At 47.0% G+C, this 20,372-nt stretch overlaps 1 protein-coding gene across 1 annotated transcript in view; it reads right to left on the bottom strand.

Annotated features, from left to right (window-relative positions):
* Nucleotides 1-20,011, bottom strand: part of ZNF274 (zinc finger protein 274) — a 21,503-nt gene extending 1,492 nt beyond the window's left edge. The window contains exons 1-5 of the mRNA XM_007457477.1: nucleotides 19,979-20,011; nucleotides 19,116-19,242; nucleotides 18,248-18,343; nucleotides 3,794-4,276; nucleotides 993-1,084 (exon numbers count right to left, since the gene is read on the bottom strand). Coding sequence (XP_007457539.1) covers nucleotides 993-1,084; nucleotides 3,794-4,276; nucleotides 18,248-18,343; nucleotides 19,116-19,242; nucleotides 19,979-20,011 — 831 coding nt within the window. The remainder of the gene's footprint in view (nucleotides 1-992; nucleotides 1,085-3,793; nucleotides 4,277-18,247; nucleotides 18,344-19,115; nucleotides 19,243-19,978) is intronic.
* Between the last annotated feature and the right edge of the window lie 361 nt (nucleotides 20,012-20,372).

Genomic DNA, 20,372 nt, shown 5'->3' with positions numbered 1-20,372 from the left:
CAGCAGGAGGGTCAGGGAGTCCTTGCTGGGGACAGAAGAGAGGCTGGCGGGGACATTCCGACAGAGCTCGCTGTGCTGGGGTTGCCCCAGCTTTGGAGGTTTGCTTGGAAACACTGACTGGGGCCTGTAAAAAGTCCAACGGGTCTGTTCTCACAAAACCAGAGTCCGGGGCCCAGGCTGGAGGAAGAGTCCCACTTCACAAGGAACTACAAAGTGCCACAAACAAACTGCCTCTACCCTTGCCCCATGACTTCCCACCGGAGAGCACCCCTCGGGCCAGCCTTGCACCTCCCTGGGCATACCCCATTCTGGAACAGCCCCTCCCCATGGGGACACGGGTTGCCTGGGCCGCACCGTGATGAGTCCTTTCCGAGGAGCTGACCAGCACTCCGGGAGGAAGAGGCTTCCCACCACCCTCTGTCTGGATCTGGGAGGCATTTTGCCCAAAAGGGGCAGAGCCTGCTTGAGAAGGAAGAGGCTGGAGCCCCTGAATACAGTTGTGCCTGAACCCTGCACCAGACCACTCATTACACGAGAGCTGATAAATTCACTCCTATGCTCAAGCCAGATGTAAGCCCTGACCAAGATCACACAGACACCATCACTGGCTGCTCTCTAAGCCTCAATAGTCAGCAAGACAGGGCCAGTACTATTTTGTCTACACCCCAGCTCTGATTATTTTGAAGCAAATCCCAGGCTTTGTTTCAGTTATAAACACCCAGCTCTGCGTTTCTGAAGGATGAAGCCTCTTTTGTTCTAACTGGGATCCAGCCTTGATCTGGACGCCTGGGCCCGAGGCTGTGAACCCTCCCCCTCTTCCCTCCAGATTTCCCGACTCCTGGTCACTGTGCCCTGTCGTGGTCTCCAATGACACCACAGTGGCCGGAGGGCAGGCCTGCCTTTCACACTCAGCAACTCTGAAAGGCCTGCCTGTGGGAGGCCTGCAGGGGATGCTGGGACCAGAGAAGGAAAGGGTGACACTCCCCACTCACCTCAGGCAGTGCCTTCACCAGTCTGGTGGCCATGTCCTCCTCCTGCTGAGCTGTGGTCTGGAGAGAGCTGGTGGGGCCCTGGGTGGGCAGTGCTGGGAACAGACGGCAGCGCAGGGTTAGGTGGGGCAAGGACAGCCCACGTTTATCTCCGGGACCCATAACTTATTGTGCCCCTCATTCTTCTCTCAAAGCCTGTGTCCAAATTCCCATGTGTGTGACCACAGGGCACCACTGTCCCCACTGCGGGTCCCACCCACTCCCCCTCCAATGACTGTTCCGGACCCAGCCCCTTCACTGAAATAGCTGCCTCACCTCCACGGTCACCTCAGCAGCTGGCCCCACACCTTCTCCTCAGAGACAAAGACCCCATTCTGGCCTCCACACCCTCTACCCCTTCCTCTTTCCTTCCTGCTACCCCACGGAGTGGGGAACTTCCCCTGGCCCCAGGACCAGACTCATTCCCCCAAACCCATCTTGATGCTAATTTTACCAAGTTTCTTCCACCTCAGAAAACAGCTCTGCCTGGCTTTATGGTCCCTATTGACCATGGCTCTTTGATGTCTGACTTTCTTTATGTGTCCCCACATGGTCCTTGGGCTTCTATAATGATGACGCCACCCCACTATCAAGGGGGACACACGATGTGACCCAGGCTGGCCCACCAGGCCGTTGCTTCCTCCTGGCCAAAATGATTGGATCAGGGATGAACATGGGCCCCCCAGCCAGCCAATCAGAGCCAAAGGGGCATCTGTTGGAACATTTAGGAAAGAGAAATTCCATCCTGGGAGCCCCTACATGGAAACAGTGCCTCTGAGTGAAGCCATCAGAGGCCAGCAGAAGTACGATATAGCAGAGAGGACGAGTCCTGAAGACGAGTGGAGCTGCTGGGTCTAGCCATGCCTGAAGCTGGATCACCCTTGAACTTTTTCAATATATTGTCTTCTCCCTTGGGCCACTCTGTGTAAGGCTTGTGGCAGTCATGCCCAAGAGGTTCAATGGACATGCTGACCACAAACACAGGACTCATAGGGTTCCCTGGAAGGCCTCTTTTGTCGTTCCCTGTAACACTAATTGGTTTCATTCACCCCCAAGGTGTGAAAAGGACTCACTGCCTTTCATCTCAATGAGCTCGACAACTGCCTCCCTGGCACCTATATTAGCTTCCTGGTGCTGCTGTAACAAGCTGCCATGCCAGTGGCTCAAAATAACACAAATTTGCTGTTTTACAATTACGGAGATCAGAAGCCTGACACAAGCCTCACAGGGCTAAAATCAAAGTGTTCACAGGGCTACATTCCTTCCGGAGGCTTCAGGGAGAACATACTCCTTGCTCCTTCCAGTTTTTAGAGGCTATGTAAAATACATAGCTCGTGATACTTTCCTTGTATCACCCCTGCCTCAGTTTTCACATCTCCTATTCTGACTCTGACCCTCCTGCCTGCCTCTCATAAGGACCCTCATGACATCGGGCCCATCCAAGTAATCCAGGATAATCCGTCCACCTCAAGATCCTTAACTTAATCACACGTGCGAAATGCCTTTTGCCATGTGAGGTTCAAGGGGTTCCAATGTGAATAACTTTGGGGCCCTCACCCTGCATAAAACAGCACCCCAGACTCGGTGCCTGTGGAAGAGACCACCCCCACTGCCGCCTGCCCCTCTCCTTCCACGCACCTGCTTCTCCAGGAAGCCCTCTTCTCTGAATCCCACCATCCAGCCTCAGATTCCCCGCCCCTCCTCAAGCATCAAAATCAATCAGTCAATCACGCATTCACTCAAGAAACATCTTCCAGATACCCGTCACAGACACAGAAAGCGGGGTCTGCGCTCCACAGAACTCAGCTTGAAGGACATCAAGCTCATGCAGGCTGGCTCCCAAATACGTCCTGAACCTGTGCCGTCCCCCTGGCCCACCACCACCATTACCCTCTCTACCCCACCACCATCAAACACACCTTCCTTTGTCAGACTCCCGTCTTTCTTGCTAGATTGGAGGCTTGTTGAGCTCGTAAGTCCATGAGTCCTGTCTATCTCAGTCACTACTTTATCCACAGCCTCCACTGAGTGTATGATGTTAGAAGGCACACCAGGGGACTTCCCTGGTGGCGCAGTGGTTAAGACTCCGCGCTCCCAATGCAGGAGGCCTGGGTTCGATCCCTGGTCAGGGAACTAGATCCCACATGCATGCCATGGCTAAGAGTTCGCATGCTGTCACTAAGGAGCCTGCCTGCCACAACTAAGGAGCCCGCGAGCCGCAATTAAGGAGACAACTTGCCGCAACTAAGCCCCAGTGTAACCAAATAGTAAAATAAATAAATAAATATTAAAAAAGAGAGAGAGAAGGCGTACCAGAAATACAAAACCTGTGTGACTGATATTGATATAGCAGGGATCCCAGAGGGATGAAAATGAAGCACATTATCTGCTGGCGTCCATCAGAAATGTGTGGAGGGCTCATTAACGCAGTGCCAGGCCTCACCCAAGGGTTTCAGCAGCTATGACGTGGGGCCTGAGACCTTCCATTTCCACAAAAGGGTCCAGAGAGGAAGCCATTCTCAGAGCCTTGGCCCAGGGGCAGTGACAGGTACGTCAGCAAGCAAGTATCTAAAGCTCTGATTCATGAACTGGGGTTGGGGGAGGGGGGGAAGCAGATGCCCTTGGTGTAGATGGAGTGGGCATCTACAGATGGAGTTGGGTAGCACTTCCCCTACCCCTCCCAGGAAGCCTGGGGTTCCTTTGCCCCCACCCTCCAAGATGCCTTCACAGGAACTGCTGTCTCCCCACTCTTCCACTGCACTCACCTTCCTCCTCAGAGATCCAGGTCACATCCTCCACCAGGACTACTGCCTCCTGGCAGTCCACTGGGTGCTGCGACTCCACCCACATCCGGAGCTTCCCGGGCAGCGCGCCCAGGAACTGCTCCAGCACCAGCAGCTCCAGCATCTGCTCCCTGGAGTGAACCTCGGGCCGCAGCCACTGGCGGCACAGCTCACGCAGCCGGGCCAGGGCTTCTCGGGGCCCTGCCACCTCCTCAAAGCGGAACCCCCGGAACCTCTGGCGAGCGGTCTCAGGGTCAGTTAGATGCTTATCCAGATGTTGAGTGGGCTCCCTGAGGATGTCTGGGTTCAGACCCTCATCTTCAGCATAGAGGGCGCGGATCTGGGCGTTCCGGGGAAGAGCCACCTCCTCGTTCAGTGTGAGGATTTCAACAATCTCGATCTTCATCAGGGGATTCCCAGCAGGAAAAGGATGGAACTGAGGGTCCAACTGAGCCTCAGGACACTCTGTAAGTCAAAAGCAGAGCAAGACAGATGGCCAAAAAAAATGCATGAAAAGGTGAGCAACATCGTTAACCACCAGGAAAATGCAAGTCAAAACCACTGTGAAATACAATTTCATATTCTCTAGGATGGCTATTATCTAAGATGGGTGGTAACAATTGTTGGTGAGGATGTGGAAAAATTGGAACCCTCGTGCGCTGTTAGTAGGAATACAGACTGCTACACTACTTTGCAAAACAGTCTGGCAGCTCCTCAAAAAGTTAAACACAGTTATATCATGATCCAGGAGTTTCAATCAAAGAGAATTGAAACCATGTGTCAACACAAAAACTTGTACAAGAATGTTCACAGCAGCATTATTCATAATTGCCAAAAAGGGAAAACAACTCAAATGTCCATCAAACGATAAATGGACAAACAAAATATGGTCTACCTATACAGCATGGATGAACCTTGACTACATTATGCTAAGTGAAAGAAGCCAGACACAGAAGGCCCCATACTGTATAATTCCATTTATATGAAATGCCCAATATAGGCAAATATAGAGACAGAAAGAAGATGAGTGGTTTCCAGGAGATGGGGGAACTGAAGGGCTTTGGGGTGATGGCTAATGGTTACAGGGTTTCTTCTTTGGGATTCAGAAACTGTTTTGAAGTTAGATCATACTGATGGTTGCACAGCCTTGTGAACATAGTAAAAACCACTGAATTGTATACTTTCAAAGAGTGAACTTTATGGTATATAAATTATATCTCAACATAGAAGGAAAAAAAAAGACCAAGAGATAACAAGAATTGTTATGCTGTATATGCCTGCAGCCATGAGGGAATAGAACCTGATCCCACTACCATGGGGGCCAAGAACAAGGATGTCTGGGAAAGGCAGGGACGCTGGGTCTTGTCATAGAGTCCACAGAGCATTTGCTGAACAGAACTCCAGAAATGCTAAGGGAAGCTCTCTATAACTCCAAGAAGAAATGCCAATTCTAAATGACTTACAGGTTTAAAAAAATAAATAAATAAAAGTAAATAACACAGACTATGATTTATTTTTGATTAGATTTCTGTTTTATAGAGTTTTCTTTTTGACCCCAAGCCAATAATCTCCAATCAGAACCTTCTCCTTTTTTCCACTATGAATCTTCCCACTCCCAGCCTGCCTTAGTCTCTACCAAACGTAAGGGATGGTGGCTGACCGCCTTGCTAGGGTGGGCTCTGAGTAAGTAGCCTCTGCATGTCCTCCTCTGAGTGGTGTTTATTTCCACAACACTCACTTCCTAGCAATGTGGTAAATGATGAAATAAAACTGGAAGACACAGGTAGTGTTAAAACACAGGTCAAGAAAATTGTGAAAGATTCCCATGTAAGCATTAAAAAAATTAATACACTGGTTTTAGGGGGATTATGACAACACAGAAATGTTGCTGTCACATGAAGTAAAAAGCAGAACAGGAAATTACTATTGAATGAATCCCCCTAAAACCGATTCCCCTGCCGAGTTTATGATTAACCTCTGTTATCCAAAACTTTATCCCCTTTCTTGTCCCTGCTGACCTCAATCCTGTGCTAACTGAACATCAATCAACCAGTGTCAGATGACCAATACTGCTGTGATTGACAACATCATTAAAGTACAAATTCAAGTTGTCTCTTCACGATAATATGAGCTAACAGATCCTGGAACCATGGATCACCTAGCCAGAGAATCCTAAACCAGAGACATGATGACTTCTGAAACCACGATTAAGTAATGTCACAAAACGATGATTAACCCTAGACCCTCAGTTCTTCCTTTAAAACACTCCTAAGTCAAAGACCAAGTTGGAGTGGATCTGAGACTTGTCTCCACGCAATAAACTCTTACTTTGCTGCAAATTTCTGCTGTCAGAATTTGGCTTTCTATCCCTGGAGCACAGGAGCAACTTTGCTCACACTACTGTGGAGTAACTGCAATTGCGTTAAAAAAAAAAAAAAAAAAAAAGACTCAGGAAGCGATTAGGAGCAGCGGCTCCCTGCATACGCTGCCTCTGTGCTTTTCCTCGCCATCTGCAGCCTCCCAAGCACCTGCCACATCGGCCACCGGGCGCACTTATCAGACAGCGTTGGCTGCTGAGGAGCTGGCTTCAGCTGAGTCCGCGGAGGGCGCCCGGCCCCTCCTCCAAAGGGTGAAGCGGTAAAAAGCCCATGCCCCACCCACCCCAACCCTGAAGGCTCACTCGCTCCTCAGAGCTCCAAGAGCGCGGGGCCGCGACTTCCGGCCTGGACGGAAGTGCGTCAGGCACCCTCCTCACTACAATTCCCAGGAGCCTCCACACCGAGGACTTCCGGCCCCGCCATGTTGAGGGCTTGGGTTAGCCTGAGGCCCTTGGCAGGATGGCGGGCGGTCGGCTAGTGGTGGGGCTTTCGCCTCTGGCCTCCACTCGCGTTCTCTCCCAGCCTCCCCGGCGACGGTGGACACGTCCTGGGGCGACGCCGGCGCAGCCTCCACACACACCTATCCGAGCTGAAGGTCTTCCCCGTTGGGTGACGCGGGGTGAGGGGAGCGCGGCCGCTTTCCCCGAGAAGAACGACCACCCGGATTCCCCACCCACTTTCCTCCCCCGCCCCCACATTCTTCCCCTGTCTTCTTACGGCTTTGTCTTCCCTTCTCGGAAATTCCTGACTACACACTTCGGGTCGGCGGCGGCCTCCACGGACCTCACGGGCGTCGCCTGTTGCTGGCGCGCTATCCGAGGAGTGAGTCAGCTCGGGGTCAGGAGTCGCCCAGTGCCGGGTGGGGCCGCCCCGCCACCCCAGACTGGCCTTGGGCGCTCCAGGGTTGAAAAACAGGTCCTGGGCCATACTGTGGCTTATCGGCCGCTGCCAGTCACTTCTTTCCTACGTTTAAAGTGACTTTTTCCTTGATAAAAATCATGGCAGGCATTTGATCTCCCACTTCTAACCTCTTCCCCCCACTTCCTCCCAAATAAGGTTTTGGGTTAGTTTCATCGGGAGGCTTGCCCGCCCACTTCATATCTGCGTTATCTTAAGCATTTAGTTCCTTTCCTGTTCCTTAGGATTTCTGGAGGGTTATCCCCCCCACCACGCGGTCATCTTTGATTTGAAAGCTTAGTTCACTTTTCTTTCACTTACAGCTCTTAACAGCTCTTAAGGCTTGGTTGGAATTTCTCTCTGAGGATAACTTGGGAGATAGGAGTTTATACCAGAACCTCAGCAACACTGGCCTGAGAAGCAGCCCCCACAAGGGGTGGGCGTGGGGCTCCCTAGCGGCTCCGTGCTGAGCCACAGGCACCATTTTGAGCAATAATTATGCATGACACTTAAGAACAAACTTAATTTTCCGTATTGCTTCATAGCTTTTTAACTTCTGAAATTTCCGTTTTATACTCCTTGGTTAATCAGAGGAATTTTTATTTAATGCTTTCTCCTTTAAAAAAACCATGTTGGGTTCTTTTTATTCTACTTCATCCCCTCCATCCCCACCCCTCTCCTTTAATCTTGATCATATATTTACTTCCTCCTCTTATCCTCGGGGGCACCAGGGTGTTTTCTTAGAATCTTGCATTGAATGCTCACTTAAAATGTTAACTGTTTTAAACTGTAGAGCCTGTCTGGGTTTGGATGTCAGGAACTCTGCCGATGTTTTTGGCGCTGAGAGTCCAGTGTATCCGCCCTCTCCCTGCTGTAGCAGCCCTTCAGGCGGACACTGGTTCTGCAGTTGTCAATAAAGCACCTACAGGGTGCTCTGCAGTATGTGAGATGGCCACAAGCCTCTAAGCCCGTGGGTAAATGTCATCCTAGGCACCTCAGTCCTCTAACCGTCTCATCTCTTGGACCACTCCCCAAAACCTCTAAGGTAATCCTCACGGCTGTCCGTTCCAGAAAAGTATTCGCCCCACTTGACAGCTGTGTTTACCAGCTAACAAGGCTGAAACTGGATCCCCACCTCACTGAGGCAGGGCTGACTGACTCACCCACTTTCCCACCTACCTGCCTTGGGGTTGCATAAAATTATCCCTATCAGCTGCAGCCCCAAGTACTGGCTTTCAACCCACCAGCTGAATAACCCTGGGGGGAATTTGGGCAATTTAGTCCCCTCCCCTGCAACTCCCCTATCTAGCTAGGGGGCTATTACACAAATTCACTGAGCCTTTGGGCAAGGGGCTTAATTCTTCTGGGCCTCAGTTTCCCCTAAGTCCTAAGTGATTAGGGACCCAAAGCCAGTACTGCATGAACAATAGTAAAGGCTGATGGGAGCTGCTGTTTTCTTCTTCTAATTACCGTTTTCTACTCTCATTTTCTCTCTGCTGCTCCTTTCCAGGTAAGCTGTCTCCTTCATAGTGCCCACTTTCCTAGGGAACGCGGACTGATTAACCAGGTACACTAGGGCTACCAGTCCACAAATATAATAGTAACTAATTACAATGATCTTTTACCAGCTTGTTGGGGGGCAGGGGCAGGGTCAGCTCCCCTCATCCCTGTTGCATACTCCCCTGTCCCTCTTCCTCCTTGTCCAGGATGCCCCCAGCTCTCACCCTTTCTCCTTTCCCCATCACTCTCTTCAGCTCTGCTGGGCACCCTGCTATATCGCCTTCTAAACGTGTCTCCCCCACTGCACTGCTAAGGCTGCTAACTGGGTCTCGTGCATTGGAAACCCCTAGGCCAGATACAGAGGGGGATCTGCCAAAGCCACTTATGACGATCTTTACATCAGTCAAAGTCTTTGAATCAGTAACAGTAGCTACCATTTCATGAAGGCCCCCCAGGACCTGGGCTTTTACACCACCACAGCCCCACTAAGCAATAGCGTCCAACCTTTACACGAAAGAAATCCATGCTGGGGGAGGATAGGAACCTGTCCAAGGCCACACACTGGGGAAGGGAGCAGCTGGGATCCAAACCCTCTTTTTTTATGCTCTTTACACCAAAGAGGGTTTCACACAGCAACTATCTTACTTTTCCTCAAACGTGCCCAAATGTGTCTTATCCAGAAGTCATTGCACTTGCCTGTCTGATAGTCTCTCCTAGCATCTCCACCTTGATCTCCTTCCCCATCCAGCTCTCAACTCTGATGTCATCATCTCAGAGCTATCTTCCTGCCCAGTTCTAAATTAGTATTGCCCACCCATGCTTCCCCACTCCCTGATAGATACCCTATTGTTTCATTTTTCTTCATAGCACTGATTGCCACCTTAAAGTATCTGACTCACTAATTTCTCTCTCCACCTTCTCTAGAACAGCACTGCCCAGTGGAACTTTCTTTGGTGAAGGAAGTGTGCTAGATCTGCACTGTCCAACATAGTAGCCATTAGCTGCAGGTGACCAGTGAACATCTGAAAGATGGCCAGTGCGACGAAGGAACTGACTGGTAAGTTCATTTTAGTCGGTTTACATTTAATCAGCCACACGTGCTAGTGGCTACTCTGGAATGAATGTAAGCCCAGTGAGACAGGGGGCCTTTCCACCCTGTTCATCATGGTGACCCACCCCTATAACAGTACTTGGCATTTTGGCAGGTGCTCAAGCAGTATTTGTTGACACAACACAGCTAAGTGCCTTGGTGAACGGTTCACCAAGACATTTGGGCCTTTTAGCCTTATGTCTGGATTTACCCATATTTCAAATTTCAGGAAATCTCACTGACACTGTGAGTGTCCCATCTGAAGTTACCAGGGGAGGATGGCTGTTGCTACAAAGTTCCCATCTTCTACTTAGGAGCCTAAGCAGGCCATGGGGTAAGAGGACACTTGGTTTGCACCCCACCTGCTTCTTCCCAGCCAGCCAGGTCAGGGACTTGCATTCATGCTCCCAGAGCAGCACTTCTGTGGAGGACTTATAGGACTTAAGAAAGGGACTTCACACACTTCTAGCCTTTGTAAGCTCTCAAAAGAAGTCAATGCTTTTACAGTACTTACTTAAGTCTTCCATGGCATTCTAACATAATTTTCTCCAAATAGAGCCTGCTCATTAACAATTTATTCTTAGGTTCCATTTCAAAAAAGTATCACTCACAAAATCTTTCCTCTATCTGTGTTAAATTGGTTATTCCTGGTATAAGCCAGAGCTGTTCGCTTCTGTATTTTGCAATCTGTTGCAACTGCTCAACTCTTATAACTATTTCAGAGGATTAGCTTTTTTTTAAAAACGGTGTTGTTACAAGCTACAAATATTTCCTCTTTTTCAATATTTTTCTCATTTTGTGCTTTGGTGAGAATGATGCTATGTATACACTGCAGAAGAACCTGTTAACATAGCACCCTGTGTTGTCACTGAGTAGCTCATGTTCCATGGAAACTATCTTTTAACAGGAAGCTGGAAAATATTCACTGCCCAGGTCAATATAGAAACACAACTAACTGGCCACTTTGTTCTAAGAAAAAGTTGGTTTTTACATTTCTCCTGAGACCAATTTTCCCAACTTTACACTTTTCCAGAAATCTTTCCATCTTATTGTTGGTTCATTCCTGTACTCAACAAATAATTACTGAGCACCTATGTTGTGGCAGGAACTGGTGACATAGCAGGAAGAAGACATTCGTTTCCATTTTATAAACATAGTTACCGGCAGCACCTCTAAAAATGGAAAGTCACCCTCCCACCCAGTTTCCTTCTTGGGAGACAGTTACATCCTATCAGTTTCTATATTCTCCCAATGATAACCAGTTGACACATTCATACTTGGTGTGTGTTTGTGTGTATAGTTTTAAGGAAAAAAAACCCATGTACATCTATATATCTTTATATATGTGAAGATACGTATGTTAAAAGATACATATTTTAAAAAATATATATTTCTTGGAGATTGTTTCATATCAGTACATAGAGCTGGCTTATTCTTTATAACAGTTGGGTAAAGTCCTATAATGAGAACTACATGTATTGCTGAATATATGAATAGAGTTTCTTTTCCCTGTATAGGTTTTTAGTTTGCCTTTTATTTATTCTGTCTATCCAGAAAATGGGCTTTTTTTCTTCTTCATTTCTGACTCATTTATTCCTGCTTTTATCTTATTTTCCCTCAGGACTTTTGGAAGTATTTTCTCGCCAGAAAAGGTTTGAGTCAAATGCTTAGTTCATTTACTTTCCTTCTTATTCAATTAACAGTTAAAGCACTTCAGGCTTTGAAATTACTCCAGGGACTGTATCTGGACACCAGAGAGAGTGGTCCCCAGATAAAAGGATTAAGATTACGTGGTCCTAGAGAACACACAGATGGATGGTAACAGAGAACATAAAGTATTCTTGAATTAAGACTGCACAGTATGTGACCACACCCTGATAGGCTGGATTCCTGCCAAAACATGTTTGATGGTCACTCAAGATTCTAGACTTTTGCCCCGTCCCCAAGGATGTGACCCTCTCAAAGTTCTTTGTAGCAGTATCTTAAGATTTCCCTTTATCATCCCTTACCTACTCTCTTGTCTCAGAGCCTGGGCTAATCTTCAGTCTCCTCTTTGAAGATTCCCTCTTGTCTCTTGAAAATTTTCCAACCATTTATTCTCTCAACAGTTTCCTGAGCTAGAAAGTCAGTCATTGTCCTAGCAACTGGGGACTTACAAGGGAAACTGAAATAAGGATGCATGCTCTCACCCATGCTACTTAACATTTGTTCTAGATGTTCAGTTCAGATAGATAATAGAACCCAAACTGGAAAAACAGAATGTTTTACTATATATTCGTACAGTTGACCCTTCATGTCTGACTATACTACGCCACTTTATTTTCTTTTTAAATATGGAACGCTTCATGAATTGTATGTCATCCTTATGCAGGGGCCATGCTAATCTTCTCTGTATCGTTCCAATTTTAGTATATGTGCTGCCAAAGCGAGCACTGTACTACACCATTTTATATAAGGGACTTGAGCATCTACGAATTTTGGTATCCATAGGAGTCTGAAACAATCCCCCATGGATACCAAGGGATGGCTATCCTTACATGATCAAAGTTTTGCAGAGTTCACCTTCCTTATGACCTATCTGATATAAAAACAATGAGACATTTCATTTATATTATTAAGTGTGGTTCTTTTCAGTGTAAGTTTTTCTGTTGTTCTGTCAAATAAGGTGAGAGCTAAGATTAATGATTTGCCTGTGCATATTGCACTGAGAGTCTACTCTCATATGAGTCCTCTGATGCTGAACACAGTGAGGACTCCTACTGAAGGGCTTCTTGCCAGTGGGTTCTGTGACTCCTGAAACCTTCCTAACACTAATTATTTTCTCAGACACTCTCCAGTATGACTTCTGTGATGCTGAAAAAGAGAGCTATTCATGAAACCTTTCCATAGCAATCATGTTCCCATGATTTCAGAGTTCTCAGATATAATTATTTGGTATAAGAATTTTTCCAAGTTGAACAGAACTGGAATTTTTTGTCCAGTATGAATTCTCTCAAATCAGACTATATCAGGCCAGAAGCCTTTCATGCTATGATTATATTCCTGAGATTTCTTCCATGTTTGAGTTCTCATGTTGGAAAACTCATGATGAAAAGGACTTCCCCCATTCAGCGTCTCCTGTGTGAGCTTTCTCTTAAAGGCTGAGGTGAGAATAGGCTTTCTCACACTAGTCTTGTTCTTGAAAGAATTATCCTTTGTATAAAACAATTGATTTCCTACATCCCCCACATGTTGGTTTTATATAGCCCACGTGAGTCCTCTCAGGCTACACAAAGGATGAAATCTGGAGAAGAATTTCCTTCTTTTCCTCCCAACAAAAAATCTTCTCGTACCAGCTATTTTTTTCTATTGATGTTTGTACTAATTTGAGAGTTGCCACGTTCATATTTGCAGGGCTCTTCTCCTGCTTAAATGCTTAACCAGTCAAAAAAAGTTAAATATCCTTCAGGCTTTCCTACAATCATGACCTTCAAAATAGTGTCTTTATTGCTTTCCTAATGTTTAAATCTAGATTATGTCTCAAGCTTTCCACCCAAACCACACATACAGTAATACTTTCTTGAAGAACACTGAGTGAGAAGGCGGAAGATTTGAGTGCCATCAAGTATTTCTCCACATTACTTATCTTCATAGCATCTCTTCAAATTAGTGCCTTCTTGAAGATGAATACCTGTCTTCAGCATTTATCCAGTCTCCCTTCTACTTCAACCAATGCCTACGCTGCCATTTTTACTGTCGTGGAGAGCTGAAGACACATGCAAAATGAGCTGCATCAGAGAGGCCTAGCCTTCATTCAGTTCCAGTTCTCTGCACTGAGGAGAGGCACAGCTACATTAGTGCTGGGAGAAAGAGACCACTGCAGGAGATGAGAAGTTCTCTTAATAGTAAAGCAGGCCATTCCAAACACCTATGATTCCCATGTTTTTATGTACTGCCTCAAGAGGAGGTCCAGGCAGATACATTCAGCTGGCTTCACAAACCTCTACCTGGGTGTTTCTAAGTCCCCTCTCATTCATACTTCATTAACAGAACCAGTCAAGACATGGAAGAGTTCTAAAAACATTTGGATCTAGGTGAAAGCTATTAGGTAGTTCTTTGTACTAGTCAACTAACTTTGCCTAAAATTATTTCAACATAAAAATAAAAACCAAAGAAAACCTCTATTTCCACCCTTCAAAATTCTCTGCCTTTATCAGACTTACCATGTCACTGACTAATGCCAAAAATTCCAGGGTCATAATATCGCTGTTATTGTATTTTTAAAATGAAATGCTGATACGTTAAAAAAAATGTATATAGTAAATACATATGTTACAAAAAATAGTCACAGGAAATCCCTTGAAGCTTTTTCACCTATGAGCAGTTCTTGGCAGTTTCCTTTCCTTTGCTCTCTTGGGTCAATTACTCAACTAGCCCCACTGAATCCACCTACAAATGGGGAGGAGCCAGCTTCTCCCCAACCCTGCTGCTACGCTCTCAGGCCAGGTATTGCCACCTCTTCCCTAGATGCTACCACAGCCTGCTGCCTGCTTCCGTCTGTGCCCTTCCATCTTCACAGAGTGAGCTGTGAAAAGCACACCACAAACGTACTCAATGAAAATCAAACCCCCTTCACAGTGGAAGCGCTGTGTGCTCTGCCAAACTTAACTTGCACGTCAGTACACCTCGGTTACCTCCTCCCAGCCCAGTAGGTGACTTTCCATTCCCAGAATGTGCCATGCCTGCTCCATTCTCACAGTAACCCAAGTGGTGTTTGTATCTGGAAGCTCTTCCCCACCACTCTTACATGTCTGCTGACTTTCTTTTCTTCAGGAATTGGCTTAAATCTCATCCCTGCATTGTCACCTGACCAACTCTTCTAGAGTAATTCCCCACTGCTCCCTACTTTACACCATGTTCTTTTTCTTCTCAGTACTTACCACTGTTTGTGTTTACACAGTTATATCTATGTAGCTTGTTTGTAGAAGGCTGTCATCTATTAGACTAAGGAGTCTACAGTGGCAGGGATTATGTTAGGTATTTGGCCTACTACCTAAATGTACAGTTTTTTGTTTTTGTTTTTTTTATATTGCATAGGACACAAGAGGCCTTCCACAATTATTTGTGAAGTAAAGGGGAGGCAGTGGAGGAAAAAAATCACATAAAGGACTCTTTGTGACACAGCAGAAACGTGTTAAGCACCTATCACCTCAGGCCTAGCCTGCAATTGTCCTGGTAAGCCTCCCTGTACAAGGTCTCTCCTTCTGGAGCACCACCCCTGAATCTCCTGTCACCTGTCAAGCCAGCTCCCCTAAGATGTGCAGAACCATAGGCGCCCAATGCCCCCCCGACAGCAGCTAGATTTAGGAAACTACTAGACCATCCAGAATTGCATGGCTGGGAGGTTTGCCCACATGGGACTTAAGTTCCAGAGAGGATGAGACACAGACCTAAGCCAGAACCACAAAGATGGGAAGAGACCTTAGGAGGCTGGATCAACCAGGGGGAACAGAAACCATGTTGGGTGAATACAAAGTGCTTGTGTTGCTGGGGACCTTCCAGGTAAGGTTTGGTTTAGTGACCTGTGCTCATGGTTAGAAGGGAGGTTTTCACTGTAGAGAATGAAAGGAATGACATGAATATGGAAAAGAAAAAATATTAATGTTGAGCCATCAGGCTAACATAGGAGTCCAGGAAAGGGGGACAAAGAGTCAGTGGAGACTCTAGTCTATGTTGTGGCAAACAGACGGTCATCACCAAAGATGGGGCCAGGTGCAGGCTTCACAGCTGAAGACTGCCAGGTTGCTCCGAAGCCACTTTCATGAGAGCAGAAAACAAAGGCGGGGAGAACACCCAAAGTTCTCCTTATAAAGCCAGTACACTCTGATACAAAAGTGTCCAAAACTAACAAACAAAAAGAAGAAAACCACCCACATCCCCAACCTAATTTATGAATATTGATGCAAAAACCCTAAAAAAATAAGGTAACAGACACCAGCAACACATTACAACAAGGGCACTTCTATGATTATGTCACTGTTAATTGTTCAAATGAGAAAATCCCCATGGTTGCTTTGGAGGGGGGAAATTGGGGCTATTACTAATTTTCATTTACTAGAAAGGGTGAGGTGACTATTTCTTTATCCAGATAAAAACTGATTTGAATCACAGAATCCAGCAGCATGCTTGTCAAAACCTAGAGACTTGCCCTTTTAAGTCTAAGACCGGATACTCAAATCATCACACTCTCAGCCCAGTGTTTTGGAAGTACCAGATATGATGAATGCAATTACATGATCGTGCAAATGAAGTAAAATAGTACAACTGCCTCCTCCTTTATACTTGCCAGTAAGATGACTTTGTACTGAGAAAATTAGTGAGACTCTAACAAAACTGTTACAAATAATAAGAGAATTTAGCAGCATGACAGGTTCATCTGCAACAACTAAGGAAGACTGCAAGGGATGATTAACCTGAGCAGATTAACAGCAACTACAGTGAACTCCCAGCAGCACTTGGAAGGCCTGACTAGCACAGTGAGGTAAGCACATCCCTCTGTACACCTGTGCCAAAACTCAACTGAGACCAGTTCTGCATCAAGGAATGTCTGAGTCCAGTGAAATGTTAAGACACATTCTAACAAGATTTTCTTAATGAATCCTGACAAGCTGATGGTGAGTGTTCATTTGGTTGAGAACAGATGTGTTGTTTTGTTTTTTTTAAATAATGAGAGGAACTACCATTTATCCAAGTTTGTTGTAAAGTTACAATAAGTACAGCAATATGGTGTTTACTCAGACACTGACAGAGACCATGGGAGCATAAGGGGCCAAGAAGGCTTGCACATGGTGATGACTATGGGAGTTAAGTCTGTGATAAAGATGGCTTTTCCAATAATGAGAAGAACCAAGTCAGAAAACGGTGTTGAAAAAACTTGTGCCCCACATCATATACACAAGGAAACCCAGTTATAGGAAACAGCTAACCACCCCCCCACAAAAATACCAGAATTGACAAAAGTATTTGTACAACCTGCCTATGTATGACATGAAACCTAGAATAGGAGTAAAGACAGATTTGAAAGAAAAAATATCTGAAATCATAAACTTCTTTATGGAGACTAAATAAAGGTAAAAGATAAATGTTGGGGCTATCTGGTGGCGCAGTGGTTGAGAATCTCCCTGCTAGTGCAGGGGACACGGGTTTGAGCCCTGGTCCGGGAAGATCCCACATGCTGCGGGGCAACTAGGCCCGTGAGCCAACAGCTACTGAGCCTGCGCAGCTACTAAGCCTGCACATCTGGAGCCTGTGCTCCACAACAAGAGGCCGCGATAGTGAGACGCCCGCACACTGCGATGAAGAGTGGCCCCCGCTTGCCACAACTAGAGAAAGCCCTCGCACAGAAATGAAGACCCAACACAGCCAAAAATAAATAAATAAATAAATAAAAAAGGCCAAGCATTTGAAGCTCTTAAAAAAAAAAAAAAAGATAAATGTTGGACTGGTATTTGCAGTATTAACATCCATAACATATAGTATATAGAGTCCTGACCACACACACAAAAGACAAACCAAATGGGAAAAGGGAAAATACATAAAGTAACAAAAGCAAAAATACAAATGATCTGTAAACTTATGAAAATACGTGCAACTTCATGAGGGAAATATGAACTAAACTGAACATATCTTTCCCCATCAGATCTGAAAATCTTAAAAGAGGACTATAAATCGCTGGTATCTTATGAAATGGAAAAGGAGCTCTCATGTTCTTGAGCAGCTATATGTATTTTAAAAGATCTTAGCAGTTTGTTGCTACCAGATTTTTTCACTTACATCTTGGTTGATTCTAAGTTCCATTTCTAGAAATCTTTACCTACAAAAAACCAACTTGAGTGCAAAAAAAAGTATGCGAGAAAGCTTTTTGCAACAACTTGAATGTCCATCAAGAGTAAAAAAAAAATCAGGGCATCCCTGGTGGTGCAGTGGTTAAGAGTCCGCCTGCTGATGCAGGGGACATGGGTTCGTGCCCTGGTCCGGGAAGATCCCACATGCCGCGGAGCGGCTGGGCCCGTGAGCCATGGCCGCTGAGCCTGCGCGTCCGGAGCATGTGCTCCACAACGGGAGAGGCCACGACAGTAAGAGGCCCGCGTACCGCAAAAAAACAAAAGTAAATCAAATGTGGACTACACTGCGTTTGTTAATATGAATGATGCAGACCTGTCTACACTGAGTATGGAAACACCTCCCAAAACAAACATATAAACATAAATGTAAACGTCTCTAAAAAAATCTAGCCAGAGACACACACCAGTTACTGGAGATTACAGGATGGAAGGGCAGTTAGACAATGAGTGAAGCAGGGTGAGGGAGCCCCTGTTGCCAATGTGGCACCAGCAACAGGTTCACGTTCAACCAAGCAGTACACCCCTGATTCTGAAGCCAGTGGAAAATGCAGGGCTTGATTCAGCATGTCTGCAGCTACTCATCACAACACCCCACTGGGGGTTTTCCCCATCCACCTCCTTTTCTAAGACATTAGTTCCTCACTAACCAGGACTCCCGTGCCAGGACTCCCATGTGCCTGGTTCTCACCTGAAAAGGTGTCTCGAGGAATTCCTCTCTCCACCGACCAGAGCTCTTCCTCCTCCTCTAACTGAGATACCACATCTGGCTTGGAAAGCTGATGTTCTGCCCAAGGGAAAAGAGACAGTGCTTGGGGCGGGGGTCTGTGTTTGGGAGAAAATACTTTCCTGCTGTAGCAATTCTGTCCCTGTGTTCTCCCCTGCTAGGGCATGACTTCTGGTCTAGGGCAGTGTTAATAACCCCACCCATCCCATTTGCCAGCTGCTTGCTTTTCTGGACTCCTTTGCCAGTAAAGGAGGCACTGAGACCTGGTTTTGGCCAGCAAGACACAAAGGGAAGTTTGTCAGTTGGGGGCCTAAGGCATTTTCTTTTCTTTGTTAAGTGTGACAGCTGTAGAAGGAGAACTAGCCAGGGTTGCCGTCTCTCCTTCTTTCTGCCTTGAACATGGACATGATGCTTGGGATCACGGCCATGCATATACTAACCTAAGAATGGAAAACTTCACACTAACCATGGAGAGATGGAAAGGATCAAGGTCTCTGATGATACTCCTGAGCTGTCAGACACAGACACCACATCCTGAAATTCTTGTTACAAACACAGTAAACATCCACTGCGGCAGCTGGAAACATCCCTGATAGACCCACCTCCCTGGTATTCAACGCCTCTGACGGATGGACTAGGTAAAGCTTCAGAAGTTATATGTGAAATTACCCTTTTCAAATGGGTACAAAGTAAAGCCCTCTCCCTCAGGCTCCAGAGCCTTGACACTTGAACTCAGATCCCTGCAGGCTGAGCCGAAGCAGACACACACTTCAGAGGCACCACATTCGTGCTGCAAAGCACAGATCTTTATTGACACAGAGGCCATCCTTACCCACTGAGACAAGGTTCCTGTAGTTCTCCAGCAACACCTCCCTGTACAGGGACTTCTGTTCGAGGTCCAGCATTCCCCACTCATCCGGGGTAAAACCCAGGGTCACATCTTCAAAGGTCACTGGTTCCTAAAACCCACAGGTGCGTGTTCAGCCAGGGCCTGTTGTCACCCATGCTGACAGGAAGGGGAGGCTGACTGAGCACATGTAGGCACAATCAACAAGGTGACCTGAGCATTCCAGGTGTGTCTCATCATGAGTTCCTGCATTTGTCTGAAACAGCAAACCCAAGCTTGACCCTATCAGGTCACAGCAAGGAAGACAACCCATGAGGCTGGAGAAGGTTTTTCTTTCTCTGAAAACCTCTCCATTTTTTATTGACCTGGGGATTCCAACATCTGTATCATTGTGTATACCTCCTGCTAGGAGATTGTGTGAGCTGAATGATCAAACCCCAGCCTTCAGCCCCCACCCACTGCCCATACTGCTTCTGCTCCCTTCACCTGTCAAGGATTCATCCTCAGCTCTCCTCTCAGGGACTAAGCTCTAATGCCAAAGTACTGTTTAAATATAAGCCTGATCCCTGCTTAGACCTGACAATGCATACCCCCACCCCACCCCCAGTTTAAACGGTAAATTAGTATCCCCCATACTTGTACCTCTATTCTAACCACTACCTTGGGAAGTAACTTGTTATCCCTCCACTCACTAGGGTCTCTTCTTCCCATCCACTCCCCCTCCCCTTCCCGAGATGCTACGGGACCCGGGGGCCTCTCAGGGAAGGTGGTGTGCCACCATCAGCCCGCCACCCCCGCTCCCAAATCCAGGGGTAGACTCAGAAACTCATAAAGAAGCCTCTACTCACACGGAACCAGGCCGTCGGAAGCCCGGTGGCCATACCTTCCTCTTCCTCAACGTGTCTCGTGGGAGTGGGCAGAGTCCTGAGAAGGTCGAATTTGGGAGGTGGAAGGGGCATGAGTGCTACGCCAAGGCCCCCTGCCCCCCTCGGCCCAATCAACGGGAAATGACAAGTCCATTCCCCACCTCGGAAGACGCCCTAAAGGAATGTCTCCACCTGCTCTTGAACACGCAGAGGGACGGTTTCCCACCTTCCTCACCGAGACGGAATCGCCCCCCACGTCTGCCCGCAAGCGCCGGGAGGGGGTAGCCCCGCCCCGCGTCCTCTGGGCCCCGAGTCCCCGACTCCCACTGCCCCTAAAGGCCCCACGGCGGAAGGACGGCAGGCGAGGCTGGCTCTG

Source organism: Lipotes vexillifer, unplaced genomic scaffold, assembly GCF_000442215.2.
Source record: "Lipotes vexillifer unplaced genomic scaffold, Lipotes_vexillifer_v1.1 scaffold995, whole genome shotgun sequence".
NCBI classification, from domain to species: domain Eukaryota; kingdom Metazoa; phylum Chordata; class Mammalia; order Artiodactyla; family Lipotidae; genus Lipotes; species Lipotes vexillifer.
Note: the sequence above shows the minus strand (reverse complement) of the source record. Positions and strands in the feature narration are given on the sequence as shown.